At 38.4% G+C, this 17,655-nt stretch overlaps 1 protein-coding gene across 5 annotated transcripts in view; it reads right to left on the reverse strand.

Moving 5' to 3' along the window:
• Positions 1-12,935: 12,935 nt before the first annotated feature.
• Positions 12,936-17,655, reverse strand: part of TJP1 (tight junction protein 1) — a 112,979-nt gene continuing 108,259 nt past the window's right edge. For 3 of the 5 annotated variants that reach the window (XM_052660124.1, XM_052660121.1, XM_052660126.1), the window contains 2 exons: positions 16,852-16,995; positions 12,936-14,371 (listed from right to left, as the gene is read on the reverse strand). In XM_052660124.1, the coding sequence (XP_052516084.1) occupies positions 14,277-14,371; positions 16,852-16,995 (239 nt within the window). In that variant the 3' untranslated portion in view covers positions 12,936-14,276. The remainder of the gene's footprint in view (positions 14,372-16,851; positions 16,996-17,655) is intronic. The other 2 variants (XM_052660125.1, XM_052660123.1) reach the window with 2 other exon arrangements.

The raw sequence follows: 17,655 nt of genomic DNA on the forward strand, positions 1-17,655 counted from the left end.
TTCATTTGCTATTATTTTCTCCCATTCTGAAGGCTGTCTTTTCACCTTGCTTATAGTTTCCTTTGTTGTGCAGAAGCTTTTAATTTTAATTAGGTCCCATTTGTTTATTTTTGCTTTTATTTCCAATATTCTGGGAGGTGGGTCATAGAGGATCCTGCTGTGAATTATGTCAGAGAGTGTTTTGCCTATGTTCTCCTCTAGGAGTTTTATAGTTTCTGGTCTTAGGTTTAGATCTTTAATCCATTTTGAGTTTATTTTTGTGTATGGTGTTAGAAAGTGTTCTAGTTTCATTCTTTTACAAGTGGTTGACCAGTTTTCCCAGCACCACCTGTTAAAGAGATTGTCTTTAATCCATTGTATATTCTTGCCTCCTTTGTCAAAGATAAGATATCCATAGGTGTGTGGATTTATCTCTGGGCTTTCTGTTTTGTTCCATTGATCTATATTTCTGTCTTTGTGCCAGTACCATACTGTCTTGTTGACTGTGGCTTTGTAGTAGAGCCTGAAGTCAGGCAGGTTGATTCCTCCAGTTCCATTCTTCTTTCTCAAGATTGCTTTGGCTAGTCGAGGTTTTTTGTATTCCCATACAAATTGAGAAATTATTTGTTCTAGCTCTGTGAAAAATACTGTTGGTAGCTCGATAGGGATTGCATTGAGTCTATAGATTGCTTTGGGTAGTATACTCATTTTCACTATATTGATTCTTCCGATCCAGGAAAATGGTATATTTCTCCATCTATTAGTGCCCTCTTTGATTTCTTTCACCAGTGTTTTATAGTTTTCTATATATATAGGTCTTTAGTTTCTTTAGATAGATAGATTCCTAAGTATTTTATTCTTTTTCGTTGCAATGGTGAATGGAATTGTTTCCTTAATTTCTTGTTCTATTTTCTCATTATTAGTGTATAGGAATGCAAAGGATTTCTGTGTGTTGATTTTATATCCTGCAACTTTACTATATTCATTGATCAGCTCTAGTAATTTTCTGGTGAAGTCTTTAGGGTTTTCTATGTAGAGGATCATGTCATCTGCAAACAGTGAGAGTTTTACTTCTTCTTTTCCAATTTGGATTCCTTTTATTTCTTTTTCTGCTCTGATTTCTGTGGCCAAAATTTCCAAAACTATGTTGAATAGCAGTGGTGAAAGTGGGCACCCTTGTCTTGTTCTTGACTCTAGGGGAAATGCTTTCAATTTTTCACCATTGAGGATAATGTTTGCTGTGGGTTTGTCATATATTGTTTTTATTTTGTTGAGGTATGTTCCTTCTATTCCTGATTTCTGGAGAGTTTTTATCATAAATGGATGTTGAATTTTGTCAAAGGCTTTCTCTGCATCTATTGAGAAAATCATATGGCTTTTATTTTTCAATTTGTTAGTGTGGTGTATTACATTGATTGATTTGCAGATATTGAAGAAACCTTGCATCCCTGGGATAAAGCCCACTTGGTCATGGTGTATGATCTTTTTAATGTGTTGTTGGATTCTGACTGCTAGAATTTTGTTAAGGATTTTTGCATCTATGTTCATCAGTGATATTGGCCTGTAGTTTTCCTTTTTTTTGTTTTAAGCAGGATTGCTTTTTTTTTTTTTTTAATTATTGAGCTGTGCCAGTTTTTATATATTTTGGAAAGTACCAAATATTTTATATATTTTGGCTGTTTGGTGGGGAGTCATATGTAAGATCATATTTTCTGAAAATAAAATTTTACTTCTTCCTCTCTCTTTTGGATGCCTTTCTATATCCTATTTTCATGTCAGATTACTCTAACTCAGACTTCATTACTGTCTTTATTTGGAGTGGTGAGCATAAATACCCATATCTTGTTCTTGATTTTAAAGGAAAAAGCTTTCAGTTTTTCACCACTAGTACAAGGTTACTTGTAGGTATGTATTATATTGTCTTATCTTGAGGTATGCTCCTTCCATTCCCACTTTCTTGAAAGCTTTTGTCAGAAGAAGGTATTGAGTTTTGTTAGTTGCTTTTTCTGCGTCTATTCAGAAGATCATGTATTTGTATTTCATTCTATACCATTGTTTTTCTACATCTATTGAAAGGATCATGTATTTATTCTTCTACTACCATTGTGTATCACTCTCATCAATAGATAGGTTTAGATTCAGATAGATAGATACATAAATATTGTCATCATCTTTCCATGATAGAAATTCCACTTGATTATGGTGTATATACTTTTTAATTTGCTCTTACATTTGGTTAGACTTTGCTGAGACTTTTTGCATTATAGTCTTCAGACATATCAACCTATAGATTTATTTTCTTGTAGTGTTCCTTATCTCACTTTGGTGTCAGAGTAATTCTGTCATCATCAGAAAGAGCTTGGGGGTGATCCCTTCTCAGTTTTTAGGAGAGTTTGAGAATGTTGAGTGTTGATTATTTTTGACGTTTGGTAGAATTAACCAGTGAATCCTTCTGGATTGGGGCATTTCTTCGTCAGGAAGTTTGTCTTTATTGTTTCAATGTATTCATTTATTATTGGTCTATACAGACTTTCTATTCATGATTCAGTCTTGGTAGGTATCATGCCTACCAATTCTGGGAATTTATTCATTTATTATAACTTAGCTAATTTCTTGGTAATTGTTAAAATATGGGTTCCCAGATGGCACTAATAGTAAAGAACCCACCTGCCAGTGCAGGAGACATAGGAGATATGGGTTCAATCCTCAGGATGAGAAGATCCTCTGGAGGAGGGTATGGGAACCCACTCGGTATTCTTGCCTGGAGAATCCCATGGACAGAGGAGCCTGGCTTTTATGGTCCCTTGTATTTCTTTGTCTCCTCTCTCATTTACCAGATATTTTGTTCTCCTTTTTTCCCCTTTGTTAGTCTAGCTGAAAGTTTATCAGCTTGCTTTATTTTTTAAAACATCAACTCTTAGCTTGATTTTTAACTCTTGTTTTCTAGTCTCTTAATATGTTAGTAGCCCCTGTTTGCTGCAATTAGAGAAAGCCCTCTCTGCAGCAAAGACCCAGCCCAGTCAAAAATAAAATTTAAAATTTATTTTTAAAAGATTTTTAAAAAGTAGACCTAATGGATATACACAGAACATTTCATCTAAAGACACCAGAAAACACATTCTTCTTAAGGGCAAAAAAACCATTCCCAACGATATACCATTCTTGCGCCACAAAGCCAACCTTAACACATTTAAGATTAAAATTCCATGATTGCTTTCCCTCTACAATGATATGGAACTAGAATTCAGTAGGAGAAAAATGGTAACATTTTATAAATACATGGAAACTGAGCAACACACTCCTGAATAACCAATGGTGAAAGTAAAAATGAAAGAAATTAGTATTTTGAGAGAAATAAAAATAGAAAATACCACAATTTAGAGAGTACATCAAAAGTAGTTCTTATGTGTTTACATTTAAAAAAAGTGAGTTTCCAAAGAAAACAACTAATCTTTACGCATCAAGGAAGTAGAAAAAAAGAATTAAACAGAAAATTAGGAGAAAAAAGTAAAGAGCAAAGGTTAGGGCTTTTTTTTTTAGTTCTAAGTTCTGCTCAAATAGACAGAACTAGAGAGAAGCTCGTGTGCTGCAACGAGTGAGCCCACATGCTCCAGAGCCCATGCTTCACAGCAGGAGCAGCCTGCACACCTAAACTAGAGAAAGCCCCGGTGCCACAACGAAGGGCCGTTCACAGCAGGGAAGACCTGGCACAGCCCCTCCCGCCCCTCCTCAAACAAGTAAGATCCAACTATATGCTTTCGGTGAGACATGCCCTTTGGATTCACAGACACAAACAGGTTCAAAGTAAGGATGGAACAAGAGATGTCACATGAATAATAAGCAGAGAGAGCTGGAGTGGCTATACTCTTGTTGGTCAAAATAGATTTTCAGACCAAATAATATTGCTAAAGACAAAGAAGGACATTTCATAATGCCCTTGTGTTAGTGTTAGTTGCTCAGTGTATCCAACTCTTTGCCACCCCATGGACTATAGCCCACCAGGCTCCTCTGTCCACAGGATTCTCCTGGCAAGAATACTGGAAAGTGAAAGTGAAGTTGCTCAGTCATGTCTGACTCTACGTGACTCCATGGGCTATAGTCTGCCAGGCTCCTCCATCCAAGGGATTTTTCAGACAAGAATACTGGAGTGGGTTGCCATTCCCTTCTCCAGGATCTTCTTCACCCAGAGAATGATCCCAGGTCCCCTGCATGCAGGCACACTCTTTACTGTGTGAGCCACCAGGGAAGCCCCTGAAAGTGTTAGTTGCTCAGTCGTGTCTGACTCTTTGTGACCCATGGACTGTAGCCTGTCAGTCTCCTCTGTCCATGGGATTCTCCTGGCAAGAATACTGGAATGGATAGCCATTCCTCCTCCAGGGGTCTTCCCCATCCAGGGATTGAACCCAGGTCTTCTGAATTACAGGCAGATTCTTTACCCTTTGAGCCACCATGGAAGCCAGGGAGACCATAAAATAAGACAAAAAAGTTAAGTTCAAATCACAAAAAATGTTCTTTGGTCAGAATGGGATTGAGTTAGAAATCAGTAAAACAAAGTGACTGGGGAAAGCCCCAGATATTTAGAAGTTAAAGACGGTACCTGTATATGAGTCACATTGCTGTACAGCAGAGATTGGCACAATATTGTAAATCAACTATACTTCAGTAAAAAAAAATTTTTTTGAAATAAAAAAGAATACATTTTTAAATAACTCCGGGGTTAAATCATGGAAAATTAGAAAATATTTTCAGTCAGTTCAGTCGCCCAGTCATGTCCGACTCTTTGCGACCCTGGACTACAGCATGCCAGGCCTCCCTGTCCATCACCAACTCCCAGAGTTTACCCAAACTCATGTCCATTGAGTCAGTGATGCCATCCAACCATCTCATCCTCTGTCATCCCCTTCTCCTCCTGCCCTCAATCTTTCCCAGCATCAGGGTCTTTTCAAATGAGTCAGCTCTTTGCATCAGGTTGCCAAAGTATTGGAGTCTCAGCTTCAACATCAGTCCTTCCAATGAACACCCAGGACTGATCTCCTTTAGGATGGACTGGTTAGATCAACTGAATGTAAATAAAATACAACATATCAAAATTTAAGGAATAAAGCTAAAGCCCTGTATAGAGGGAATTTATAGTTTTTAAATGGTTATATTAGAAAAGACCTCAAATTGATGAACCTCTATCTTCAAAGGCCCCAAAAGAACAAACTGAACCCAGCTAAGCAGAAGGAAAGAATAAAAACTAGAGCAGAAACCCATTCAATGAGAAACAGCTGATAGAGAAAATTCAGTGAAATAGATCAAAATTGATTATTTTACATGTTTTCTGAGGTTGGTAAGTGTACTGCAGTTATGTAGAATAGTTTGTTCTCAGGAAATACGCACCACACCTGCAACCTGTGTTCAGATGACTCAGGAAAAATAATCTGTGTGTCTGTGTGTCTTCTCCCTCCCCGTCAATTTATATGTTGAACACATAACCTCCAATGTGGTATATTAGCACATGGGATTTGCATGGGAGTGATTAAAGATTTTTTCCCAGAGCATAAAAGGTAAATCTGTTTTTATTTACACTTTATAATAGGAGATAATTAAGAAGCAAAAATAGATGACAGAGAACAACTATGTGGAAGAAAAATTTTAGTCATTCTTTTATTTTTTTATATTTGAGTGTAGTGGATTTACGATGCTCTGTTAGTTTCAGGTGGACAGCAAAGTGATTCAGTTATATATTTTATATAGACACACATATATCCATTCTTTTTCAGATTCTTTCCCCATATAGTTTATTACAGAATATTGAGTAGAGTTCCTTGTGCTATAAGGTAGGTTTCTTTTGATGATCTGTTTTACATATAGTAGTGTGTATATGTTAATCCCAAACTAGTAATTTATCCCTCACCCCCTTTTCACTTTGGTAACCATAGGTTTGTTTCCAAAGTGTGTGAGTCTGTTTCTGTTTTTAAAATAATTTATTTTGTAACTTTTTTTAGACTACACATATAAATGATAGTGTATGGTAATTGTCTTTCTCTGAGTTACCTCACTCAGTATGATTATGTCTAGGCCCATCCATATTACTGCAAATGGCATTATTTCATTATTTTTAATGGCTGAGTAATATTCCTATATATATATATATATATATATATATATATATACACACATATATATATATATATATGTTGTTGTTCAGTCCCTCAGTCATGTCCAACTCTGTAACCTCTTGGACTGCAGGACACCAGGCTTCCCTGTCCTTCACTATCTCCCAGAGTTTGCTCAAACCCATGTCCATTGACGCAATGATGCCGTCCAACCATCTCATCCTCTGTCATCCCCTTCTGCTCTCAATATTTCCTAGCATTAGGGTCTTTTCCAATGAGTTGGCTCCCATTTTCAGTCAGTCCAAAGGACTCTCAAGAGTCTTGTCCAGCACCACAGTTCGAAAGCATTTCTTTGGCACTCAGCCTTCTTTATGGTCCTATTGTCACATCTATACGTGACTACTGGAAAAATTGTAGTTTCCACTATACAGATCTCTGTTGGCAAAGTGATGTCTATGCTTTTTAATACACTGTCAAGGTTTGTGATAGCATTTCTTCCAAGGAGCAAGCGTCTTTTAATTTCATGGCTGTAGTCACCACCTGCAGTGATTTTGGAGCCCAAGAAAATATAATCTGCCACTGTTTCCATTGTTCCCCCATCTATTTGCCATGATGTATAGGGAACGGATGCCATGATTTTAGTTTTTTGAATGTTGAATTTTAAGCCAGCTTTGTCATTCTCCTCTTTCACCTTCATCAAAAGGCTCTTTAGTTCTTTGGTTTCTGCCATAAGGGTGGTGTCATCTGCATATCTGCGGTTATTGGTATTTCTCCTGGCAATCTGGATTCCAGCTTGTGCTTCATCCAGCCCAGCATTTCTCATGATGTACTCTGCATACAAGTTAAATAAGCAGGGTGACAATATACAGTCTTGACGTACTCCTTTCCCAATTTTAAACCAGCCTGTTCCATGTCCGGTTCTAACTGTTGCTTCCTGACCTGCATATAGGTTTCTCAGGAGGCAGGTCAGGTGGTCTGGTATTCCCATCTCTTTAAGAATTTTCCACAGCTTGTTGTGATCCACACAGTCAAAGGCTTTAGCACAGTCAGTGAAGTAAATGTTTTTCTGGAATTCTCTTGCTTTTTCTATGATAACAGCGGATGTTGGCAGTTTGATCTCTGGTTCCTCTGCCTTTTCTAAATCCAGCTTGAACATCTGGAAGCTCTCAGTTCACTACTGTTGAAGCCTAGCTTGAAGGATTTTGAGTATTACTTTGTTAGCATGTGAAATGAGCATAGTTGTGCAGTAGTCTGAACATTCTTTGGCATTGCCTTTCTTTGGGATTGGGATGAAAACTGACCTTTTCCATTCCTGTGGCCCCTGCTGAGTTTTCCAAATTTGCTGGTATATTGAGTGCAGCACTTCAGCAGTAGCATCTTTTACGACTTGAAATAGTTCAGCTGGAGTTCCATCACCTCCACTAGCTTGGTAGTAATGCTTTCTAAGGCCCACTTGACTTCACACTCCAGGAATGTCTGGCTCTTACATGTACCACCCCTTCCATATCCATGCTACTGTCGATGGACACTTAGATTGCTTCCATGTCTTAGCTATTGTAAATAGTGCTGCTGTGAGCACAGAGGTGCATGTTATCTTTTCGAATTATACTTTTTTCCCAGACATATGCCCAGGAGTGAGATTGCAGGATCATATGGTAGTTTTATTCCTAGTTTTATAAGGAATCTGCGTACTGTTCTCCATAGTGGCTGTGTCAATTTATATTCTTGCCTACAATGTCAGAAGGTTCCCTTTTCTCTACATCCATTCCAGCATCTATTACTTATATTTTGATGATGGCCATTCTGACCAGTGTAAAGTGATACATCACATACTTCATTGTAGTTTTGATTTATATTTCTCTAAAAATGAGCAATGTTAAGCATCTTTTCATGTGTTTATTAGTCATCTGTGTGTCTTCTTTGGAGAAATGTCTATTTAGATCTTCTGTCCATTTTTTAAAATATTGACCTGCATTAGTTGGAGATTAATCATTTGGTCCCATTGCTTGCAAATGTCATCTACAAACAATGACAGTTTTACTACTTCTTTTCCAGGGTGAATTCCTTTTATTTCTTCTGATTGCTGAGGCTAGGACTACCAAAACTATGTTGAATAAAACTGGCTAGAGTGGACATCCTTGACTTGTTCCTGATCTTAGAGGGAATGCTTTCAGTTTTTCACCATTGAGTATGATAATTAGTTGTGGGTTTGCTATATATGCCTTTTTTATTGTGTTAAGGTCCCTCTATGCCTACTTTCTCTAGTTTTTTTCATAAATGGGTGTCAAATTTTGTTAAAAGCCTTTTCTGCATCTATTGCAATGATCATATAGTTTTTATTCTTCAATTTGGTGATGTGTTCACCCAGATTGATTTGCAGATACTGAAAAACCTTGCATCCCTGGGATAAATCCCAGTGCATCATGGTGTATGATCCTTTTAATGTCTTGCTGGATTCAGTTTGCTGTTATTTTGTTGAGGATTTTTACATTTATGTTCTTCAGTGATATTAGTCTATAATTTTTATGGTGTCTTTGTTGGTTTTGGTATCAGAGTGATGGCTATTTCATAGAATCAATTTCAGTGATTCCTTCTCTGCAGTTTTTTGGAATAGTTTCAAAAGGATAGGTGTTAGCTCTTCTCTCAATATTTGATAGAGTTTGCCTGTGAAGCCATCTGGTCCTGGACTTTTGTTTGGAGTTTTTCAATCACAGGTACTTAAGATTGATTTGTTCCTGTTTTTTGTTTCTTCCCAGTTCAGTCTTAGAAGTGTGTACCTTTCTAAGAATGTCATTTTCTAAGTTGTGCAGTTAATTGGCATATAGTTTCTTATAGTAGTCTCTTATAACCCTTTGTATTTCTGGGGTATCCATTGTAAACTTCTTTTTTCATTCTAATTTTGATTTGAGCCCTCTCCCTTTTTTTAACAGGATGCATCTGGCTGAAAATTTGTTTAATCTTTTCAGAGAACCAGCTTTTAGTTTTGCTGTTTGTTTTGTGTCTCTGTTTCTGCTCTGCTCTTTATTCTTTGTTTCCTTCTACTATATTGGGTTTTGTTTGTTCTTCCTCTAGTTGCTTTAGGTGTGAGGTTAGCTTGCTTGAGATATTTCTTGTTTCCTGAGGTAAGATTGTATTGCTATAACTTTCCTTTGAACAGCTTTTGCTTCTTTCCATTGGTTTTGGATAGTCATGCTTTTGTTTTCATTTCTTTGTAGGTAATTTTTTGTTCCCTATTTGATTTCTTTTGTGACATATTGTTGAGTGACATGTTGTTTAGCCTCCATGTAATTCTCTTTTTCACATTTTTCTTCTTATACTCGATTTCTAATCTTATGGCATTGTGGTCAGAAAAGATGCTCGATAAGATTTCTGTTTTCTTATATTTCCTGAGGCTGGCTTTGTGGCCCGTTGTATGACCTATGCTGGAGAATGTTCCGTATGTGCTTGAGAAGAACGTGCAGTCTGCTGCTTTTAGATGGAATGCTCTAGAAATGTCAAGTCCATCTGGTCTAATGAGTCATTTAAGGCCTGTGTTTCCTTATTGATTTTCTGTCTGGGTGATCTGTCTGGTGATACTAGTAAGGTGGTAAAGTCCCCTACTAATATTGTGTGGCTTTCACTTTCTTCTTTTATGGCTGTTAGCATTTGCCTTGTATATTGATATTGAGGTGCTCCTGTGTTAGGTGCATATGTATTTACAATTGTTGTCTTTCCTTGGATTGGTCCCTTGATCAATATATAGTGTCCTTGTTTGTGTCTTATAATCAAGGCTTCATTTTAAAGTCTATTTTGTCTGTTATAACTATTGCTACTCCAGCTTTCTTTTGATTTCCATTCACATGGAATAACCTTTTCCATCCCTTCACTTTCAGCCTGTATGTGTCCCTTTATCTGAAGTGGGTCTCTTAAAGACAGCATATATAGGGGTCTTGTTATTTGTATCCATTCAGCCAGTCTGTGTCTTTTGATTGGCGCATTTAATCCATATACATTTAAGGTAGTTATCAGGATGTTATGTTCTTATTGCATTCTTTCAGATTTGGTTTTGTGGGTCTTTTTACTTCCCTTCCTGTCTCGCTCTCTTCTTTAGCATTTTGTTTCAATTGCTTTTTCTTTTGTGTGTGCGCATCTGTTGTAGATACTTGGTTTATGGTAAGCATGAGGTGTTGGTATAGCAGTCTGTGTATGTACAAGATTGGTTTAAATTGCTGATTTATTTCCAGTGTGTTTCCAACACCCTGCATTTTTACTCTACTTTTCTTACAATTGCTGGTTTTAATACCACATTTGTGTATGGATGATTTCCTACATTTACTATTTGATTGCATTTACCAGTGAGCTTTCCCATTTGTAATTTTCTAGTTTGTAGATACGGGTTTTTCTTTTTCTTTTCCACCTAGCCAAGTTCTGATAGCATTTATTATAAAGCTGATTTGGTGCTGCTGAATTCTCTTAGCTTTTGCTTGTCCATAAAGCTTTTCATTTGAGTGCACTGCTGGGTATTCTTGGTTGTAGGTTTTTTCATGACTGTAATGTGCCACATACTTTTGGTCTGCAGTTGCCGCTGAAAAATCAGCTGACCACCTTATGGGGATTCTTTATGTATTTGTCTTTCTTTTCTTGCTTGTAATGCTCTGTTTTTCTGTCAATTTGATTAATATGTGTTATGGCATGTTCCTCCTTGTATTTATTCAGTATGGGACTCTGAACTACCTGGACTTGAGTATTTCTTTTTCCATGTTACGAAGTTTTCAGTTAGCATCTCTTCATGTATTTTCTCAAGCTCTTTTTCTCCTCCTTCCTGAACCCCTGTAATATAAATGTTGCTTCGCTTAATGTTGTCCCAGATATCTTTTATACTGTCATTTCTTTTCTTTTTGGTGGTGTTCGTGTTGGAATATAATTGCTTTAGAATATTTTGCTAGTTTCTGCTGTACAATGAAGTGGATTAGCTCTATGTATACATCCCCTTCCTCTTGGACCTCCCTCCCACCCACCCCCTCTAGGTCATCACAGAACACCAAGCTGAGCTCCCGGAGCTATACAGCATTCCCACTAGCTAGCTGTTTTACACATGGTAGCGTGTGTTAATCCTAATCTCCCAGCTTGTCCCATCTTCCCCTTCCACCATGTCCACTCTATTCCTTCAAATAGGTTCATTGGAACCAATTTTTATAAATTGCACATATAAGCATTATTTTTCTCTTACTTCACTCTGTATGACAGACTCTAGGTCCATCCACATCTCTGCAAATAACCCAACTTCATTCTTTTTTAAAACTATAGAGCAATATTCCAAAATATGTACATGTACCACAATCTCTTTATGCATTCATTTGTTGATGTACATTCGGGTTGCTTCCATGTCCTGGCTATTGAAAACAGTGCTGCAGTGAACACTGGGGCACATGCGACTTTTTCAGTTACGGTTTTCCACAGGGGTGAATGCCCTGGGATTGTGCTGTCCATATGGTAGTTTTATCCCTAGTTTTCTTAAGGAATCTCCACAGTGGCTGTTATCAGTTTGCATTCCCATGAAGGCTGCAAGAGGGTCTCTTTTCTTCACATTCTCTCCAGCATTTGTTTGTAGATTTTCTGATGATGGCCGTCTGACTGGTGTGAGGTGATAGGCTTCACTAGTTTTGATGTGCATCTAATACATGAGAAGATGCTCAATATTCATTGTTTATTAGCCATCTGTATGTCTTCTTTGTTTAGGTCTTTTGCCCACTTCTTGATTGGGTGATTTTTCTGATATTGCGCTGCATGAGCTGCTTTGTGTATTGTGGAGATTAACCCTTTGTCAGTTATTTGATTTGCTATTATTTTCTCCCATTCTGAGGGTTGTCTTTTCACCTTGTTTATAGTTTCCTTTGGCTGTGCAAAAGCTGAGTTTAATTAGGTCCCACTTGTTTTTGTTTTCATTACTATAGGAGGTATCATACATAGATGACCATAGGTGCATGGGTTTATCTCTGGGCTTTCTGCACTGTTCCGTTTGGCTGTGTTTGCTTTTGTACCAGTACCATTCCTATATACAAACAGTAAAAGAAAAGGAAGAGAAATTAAGGAAAGCATCTCATTTACCACTGCAACAAAAAGAACAAATAAATAATAAATCTACATGGAGTCAGAAAGAGTCGGATACCACTGAGCGACTGAAAAAAGGAGGCAAAAGACCTGTAAGCAGAAAACTTTTAAGACACTGATGAAAGAAGTCAAAGACAAATGTGTATACCACCCAAAGCAATCTACAGATTCAATGCTATTCCTATCAAATTACCAATGGCATTTTTCACAGAACTAGAACAGAAAATTTTACAGTTTGTATGGAAACACAAAAGACCCCAAATAACCAAAGCAATCTTGAGAAGGAAAATGAGAGCTGAAGGAATCAGGCTCCCCGACTTGATAATGTACTACAAAGCTATAGTAATCAAAGCTATAGTAATCAAGACAGTATGGTACTGGCACAAAAGCAATTATAGATGCAAGCTATACCTTATCTCCCCCAAAATATAGCAACATCAGAAAATGTCCATGTTATGTTTTTGGGAAACTGTTAAGGGAGGAGACCAATTATATACCAGTTGGCCCTCAGGAATATGAATAAACATAACCCATGTAGACTTACGGGCACAATGTTAAGATGGCCTGTTCTCTGCCAGGCTACAGGGAATTCCCTGCCCCCCGCCCAAACAAGGCCCAACACTGCAGCAAGTGATGATGATTGGTCTGCAGGATTTTATGTTAGGTTGTGAAGTTGCAGGACACTAGAACCAGTGGGCAAACAGACAAACAAGCACCTTATTTTAAAAAGTTTTATTCTGTAGATTTAGAAATTTGAGAGTTTTTAATAACTGTAAAAGAAATCCAGTCACACCTAATGATTAACAGAATGTAGTGGTGTATTATCTAAACAGAAATCGTGCTGATGTGCCATAATAAATTGTCTATTAGTAAAAAAATACACTTTAGGGCACAGCATCGTATCACAAATTACAGTAGGGATACTTTGCAAGAATTTATTCAAACTAGAGAATTCTGAGTAACTGTGTCTTCTGAATGCAGCACTTAAAAATGTAACAACTCTGTGCATTCTTTTTTCTTAAAAAATGACCTTGTGTGTGTCATAGAAATGCTGCTTTATTGCTGCAGAAGTCAAAGTTCAAGGCTCAAGAGGTACAGGAGAGAATACAAAGGTAGCCTTAAGAAACTTGGTTTTGTGTATGTATAAAAAAGGTAAAGTTTATAAAAGTTAATTTACAAACCAAGAACAAAGTGGTATGCACGCTTTATGTACAAGCATCCTTAAAACATCAAAATTTATCAAATGCATTGCCAAAAGAAAAACAACCACTGCCTCCTGCCGGAAAAAAAAACCACCACCCAAAATCACACCATTATTTTCTTCTGGGTGATCACACATTTCTGAAACCACCAAATCCACAATTTACTCCATCTTTTTCATGATACAGTATCTCGATGCACACAAAGCCATAAAACTTAGTGATACACAGACAGAATGATCTAACAAAAACATGAGGGTAAGGCATTCCTGCTGGTCAGTATGTCTGTGGTGATATGGTTAGTTTATGGATCCAGAAGAGGCCACGGAACCAGTCTCATGCTTTGGTGTCCTTCCCTAAGAAAAGTGAGTTTTCATATACAGTAAGTCATTGTCTTCACTTGACCCGCACCTCCCCCCCAACACACCACAAATTCCCCTTGCTATACATTTCTGTTAAATCCACTACACTGGTTATATATTCGAGGTGCATTTTAAAAACGTGTGCATATTACTTCATGCATAATAAAACGTGTGTGTTTAGGCCAGGGCCATAATAAAATCTGAAACAGTGTACTTTGGAAAGACTAGAACTCAAATGCACCCCATTTACTGGCTGGTATTTTAACGGAAATCAATGTTAAGTAAGTGACCATATAAAAGTACAAAAGTCATTACAAAGCATCGCATCTCTAAGCCTCCAGCCCACACCAGCCCCAAATGGGCGGTGGGCAGCATGTTCCCAGGCACGCACACTCAGCCTCCCCCATCCAAACACAGCGCGTAAGACTAACACACTGCAGGACCAACTCCAGGAAAAGGTACTACTTGATAGAGTGGTTCCATTTTAGATTTAGTAAGTTTAACCCAGTTTCACATTATTTAATCAAGTTCGTATATTTTAAGGATTAAAAGTGGTCAATCAGGACAGAAACACAGTTTGCGCCAACAAGATAATTTGGATCTCCAGGAAGACACTTGTTTTGCCAGGTTTTAGGATCACCTACAAGAGAAAAAAAAGTCCACGTCATTTCTGGTTCTTAAACTGCTTGCAATCATGGGGCAAATAAAACGTGTACACAATTCTCCTCTATTCCTTTAGCATACTGCACTTGCACCAAAGCTCTTAGTGCTTTCTTTTCATTGCAGACCCGCTGGAATTGAATGATCCAAAAGCTGCTGCAGATTTCTGTTCTTTAAGTTCATGCCTTTTAAAAAATAAATACAAGTCAGGGTGATTATATGCCTGGGACAGTTCCAGTTTGCCCAAGTCCAAACACTCATTAAAAGTACTCTTCTTTCACTTTCAAAAGTCTGGATTAATTTGTATGATCATTCCATTTGAGCTGAGTATAAGAACACATTTCTCACACTTGACACACCAAATGAAACCCTCAACATTCTACAGAATTTGAAAGACTCTCTTCCCTGGGAATTCTGGGGTGGTCCAAGTGGTTGAGACTCTGCTCCTACTGCAGGAAGTACGGATTCCATCCCTGGTCAGAGAACTAGATCCCACAGGGAGCCCCACCAAAAGACCCTCTTTCCCTCTACCCAAAATTAAAACAGTGAGAGTGGGCCAGAGTTTTTCAGCCTGCTCTGGCTGTACAGAAAAACCATCATGAAGCTTCCAAGTCAGTGAGCTGTGTGAGACTGAAGCCAGGCCTGGGCCCTTAACCAGGTGACTTGACATTCCCAGCTGCAGCTAAGCAGCCCTGGCAGTGGACTCAGCATGAAGAAGACCTGGGATGGCCTGTTGTCTCCTATGTCCATGGTAGTGTTGGTGTTAATCACTCAAGTTGTGTCCGACTCTTTGTGACCCCATGGACTGTAGCCCACTGTCTATGGGATTCTCCAGGCAAAAATACTGGAGTGGGTTGCCATCCCCTTCTCCAGGGCATCTCCTGATGTAGGGGCCTACAGTAAGTCACTGTCAAAAAGTTGATGCCTGCGCACCAACAGTTCCTCACCAGGAGCAGTTGTACCCCCAGAGGATGGTGTCCAGAGGCGATTTTGGGGTCCTAACTGGCACCTAGAAGCCGGGAGACTCTCAAACACCCCACAGAACCTTCACACAGTAGGCTGTCCATTACCTCAGCAATGTCATGGATCATGTGAGTTCAGAGGAGTTCAGTTCAAAGATACATGTAGGTTTATGTAATAACTGCAGACAACAAATTGTTCAGGCATTGAGATAAGGTTTTCCTCAGAGTTGTCATAAGTATCTTTAGGTTCAGAAATTCTTTTCAGTATACTCGTTTTTTCTTGGATTAAGTCAGTAGCTATTGAAATCTACCCTTGAGTTTTTAAAAAAGAAATTTATAGCAGCAAAAGCATTCCAAAGTCATACAGAATTACACAGAAGCACATTTCTCTTCCAGGTGTTAAGTACTCAAATTTAACACAGGAAAAAGTTTCAATCTAAAAAAATGACGTTTTATGGCACAAGGCAAACTATTTGAAGCGTACTGATTTTCACTTACAGTTAGGGCTCTCAACCTGTTTTGGATTCACGGATGGTCACAGCCCATACTAAGACCTGACTTGCAGTATACACGTTTTAAGTGTAATTTTATTATTAATGTCAATTCACTACTTCAAACTAGGCTAATGCAATGTTCTCAGTGGAGGCCCTGAAGAAACAGCTTTAATATTTACTATGTAAAAACTAACTTTCCCCAGAAAATGGAGAACGTGTGAATATATGTAGTATTTTATGTTAGGTAGTATTAAAATATGCTCTTTACACCATAAAACTTTTACTCATACTGTTCCAAATTAAAAGTGCATAATTGGATCATCTGATTTATCAAAAATTCAGAAGGACTTTTAAATTCTAAAGTGATCTATACCAAAAATATAGAAAGTTCTAACTGACTTAGTCACCCAAGGAAGTGAGAAATGTGAAAATGCAATGGAAGCCTTGAAATTCATGATCTTGACAGCAAAAAGCCGTTTTAAAATAGTGTATTACAGAAGTATTTAGGGTTTTACATGGAAAAACCATGGCCAAGTATGATCACAGTGGAAGGTCTTTTATCTTTCAAGTTCCTCCAGTCTATGTGTATACACACACACTCTACAAAGTAATATATACATTTTGTACATTGAGAAATTAAAGTAACCAAAAACAAGTTATTACATAAATCAAGTCCTTTTTGTAAGAAGATGAAAATCCCTATGTATGCAGGACAGTATCAGTTCTCCCACCACATCTTAGAAATTTTGACATAATTTTGTTGACCACCATGAAACTGTCCACTTTTGGCCAAATCATCCATGTTAAAAGGCAGAGGCTTCCCCACCTTGCCCTTCTCATTTACAACAGATGCGTCACAAGGAAACTCCACAACACCGGTGATGCCTACAAGGCCAGAGGAATGGAGGGCAATTGGCTCATGATCAGCGTGAGTAGCGCCATCAGCCCAGGCTCAATCAATGACAGCACCCAAAGCCCCAAAGGACAGAGAGAAGACAGCGTACCCGACGAGGAGTCGGATGATTTTAGAGCAAAAGACCAACCGTCAGGAGTCATGGACGCACAGTGTGGTAGGCGCAGCTCCACCGGCTTCAGGAACTTGAGGCCATGGGGCCCACACATCACTAAGGGGCTTAGCAGGGTCTCACCTGGGGGAGGGGAGAGCAGGGAGAAGAGGTTAGACAGCTGCCTCCTTCTGGACACAGTTCTTCTCACCCTTCTCCTAACCACAGGCCTTAAAGCCAAAAGGTGGTTAGTTCTCTGAGTGGTGCTGACCAAGAGAAACCTAACAGACTCCAGAGGTAATTTAACATTTTCCTGTAGCCATGTTACAAAGTAAAAAGAAACACGTGATGTCAATTTTATTATTTTATATAACCTAATGTATCCAAAACATTATTTCAAAACATCTAGCCCGTCTCAGTTTTAAAGCAGCCGTGTGTCAAGTGCTGAAGAGCAGCACACTGCTGGTGGCCGCAGGGTCCTGATGGTATGAGACACACGTAAATGTTTTACAGAGGTCACTTGTACCTTACGTTTTTACTGTTGTATTTGCTACAGAGTTAAGTGAGTGAAAACGATCTATTTAAGGAAACAAGCAAACATTCTAAAAGAAGTTGTAACATGGTTCATTATTGTGTCATCCTGATTGACCCAGGAAGACTGTGACACAAGCTGCGGCAGCCAGTGGGGATGCATCCTGCCTGTGCAGGGTCTGGGCGTGATGGGGGCTGATCCAACAGCTTACCTGCACCAGCAGGCGGCTGCTCCGAGTGAGGCCTCTGGAGTGGGTGCTACCTATTACCTAA

The sequence above is a fragment of the Budorcas taxicolor genome, chromosome 21 (assembly GCF_023091745.1).
Source record: "Budorcas taxicolor isolate Tak-1 chromosome 21, Takin1.1, whole genome shotgun sequence".
In the NCBI taxonomy this organism is placed as follows: Eukaryota; Metazoa; Chordata; class Mammalia; order Artiodactyla; family Bovidae; genus Budorcas; species Budorcas taxicolor.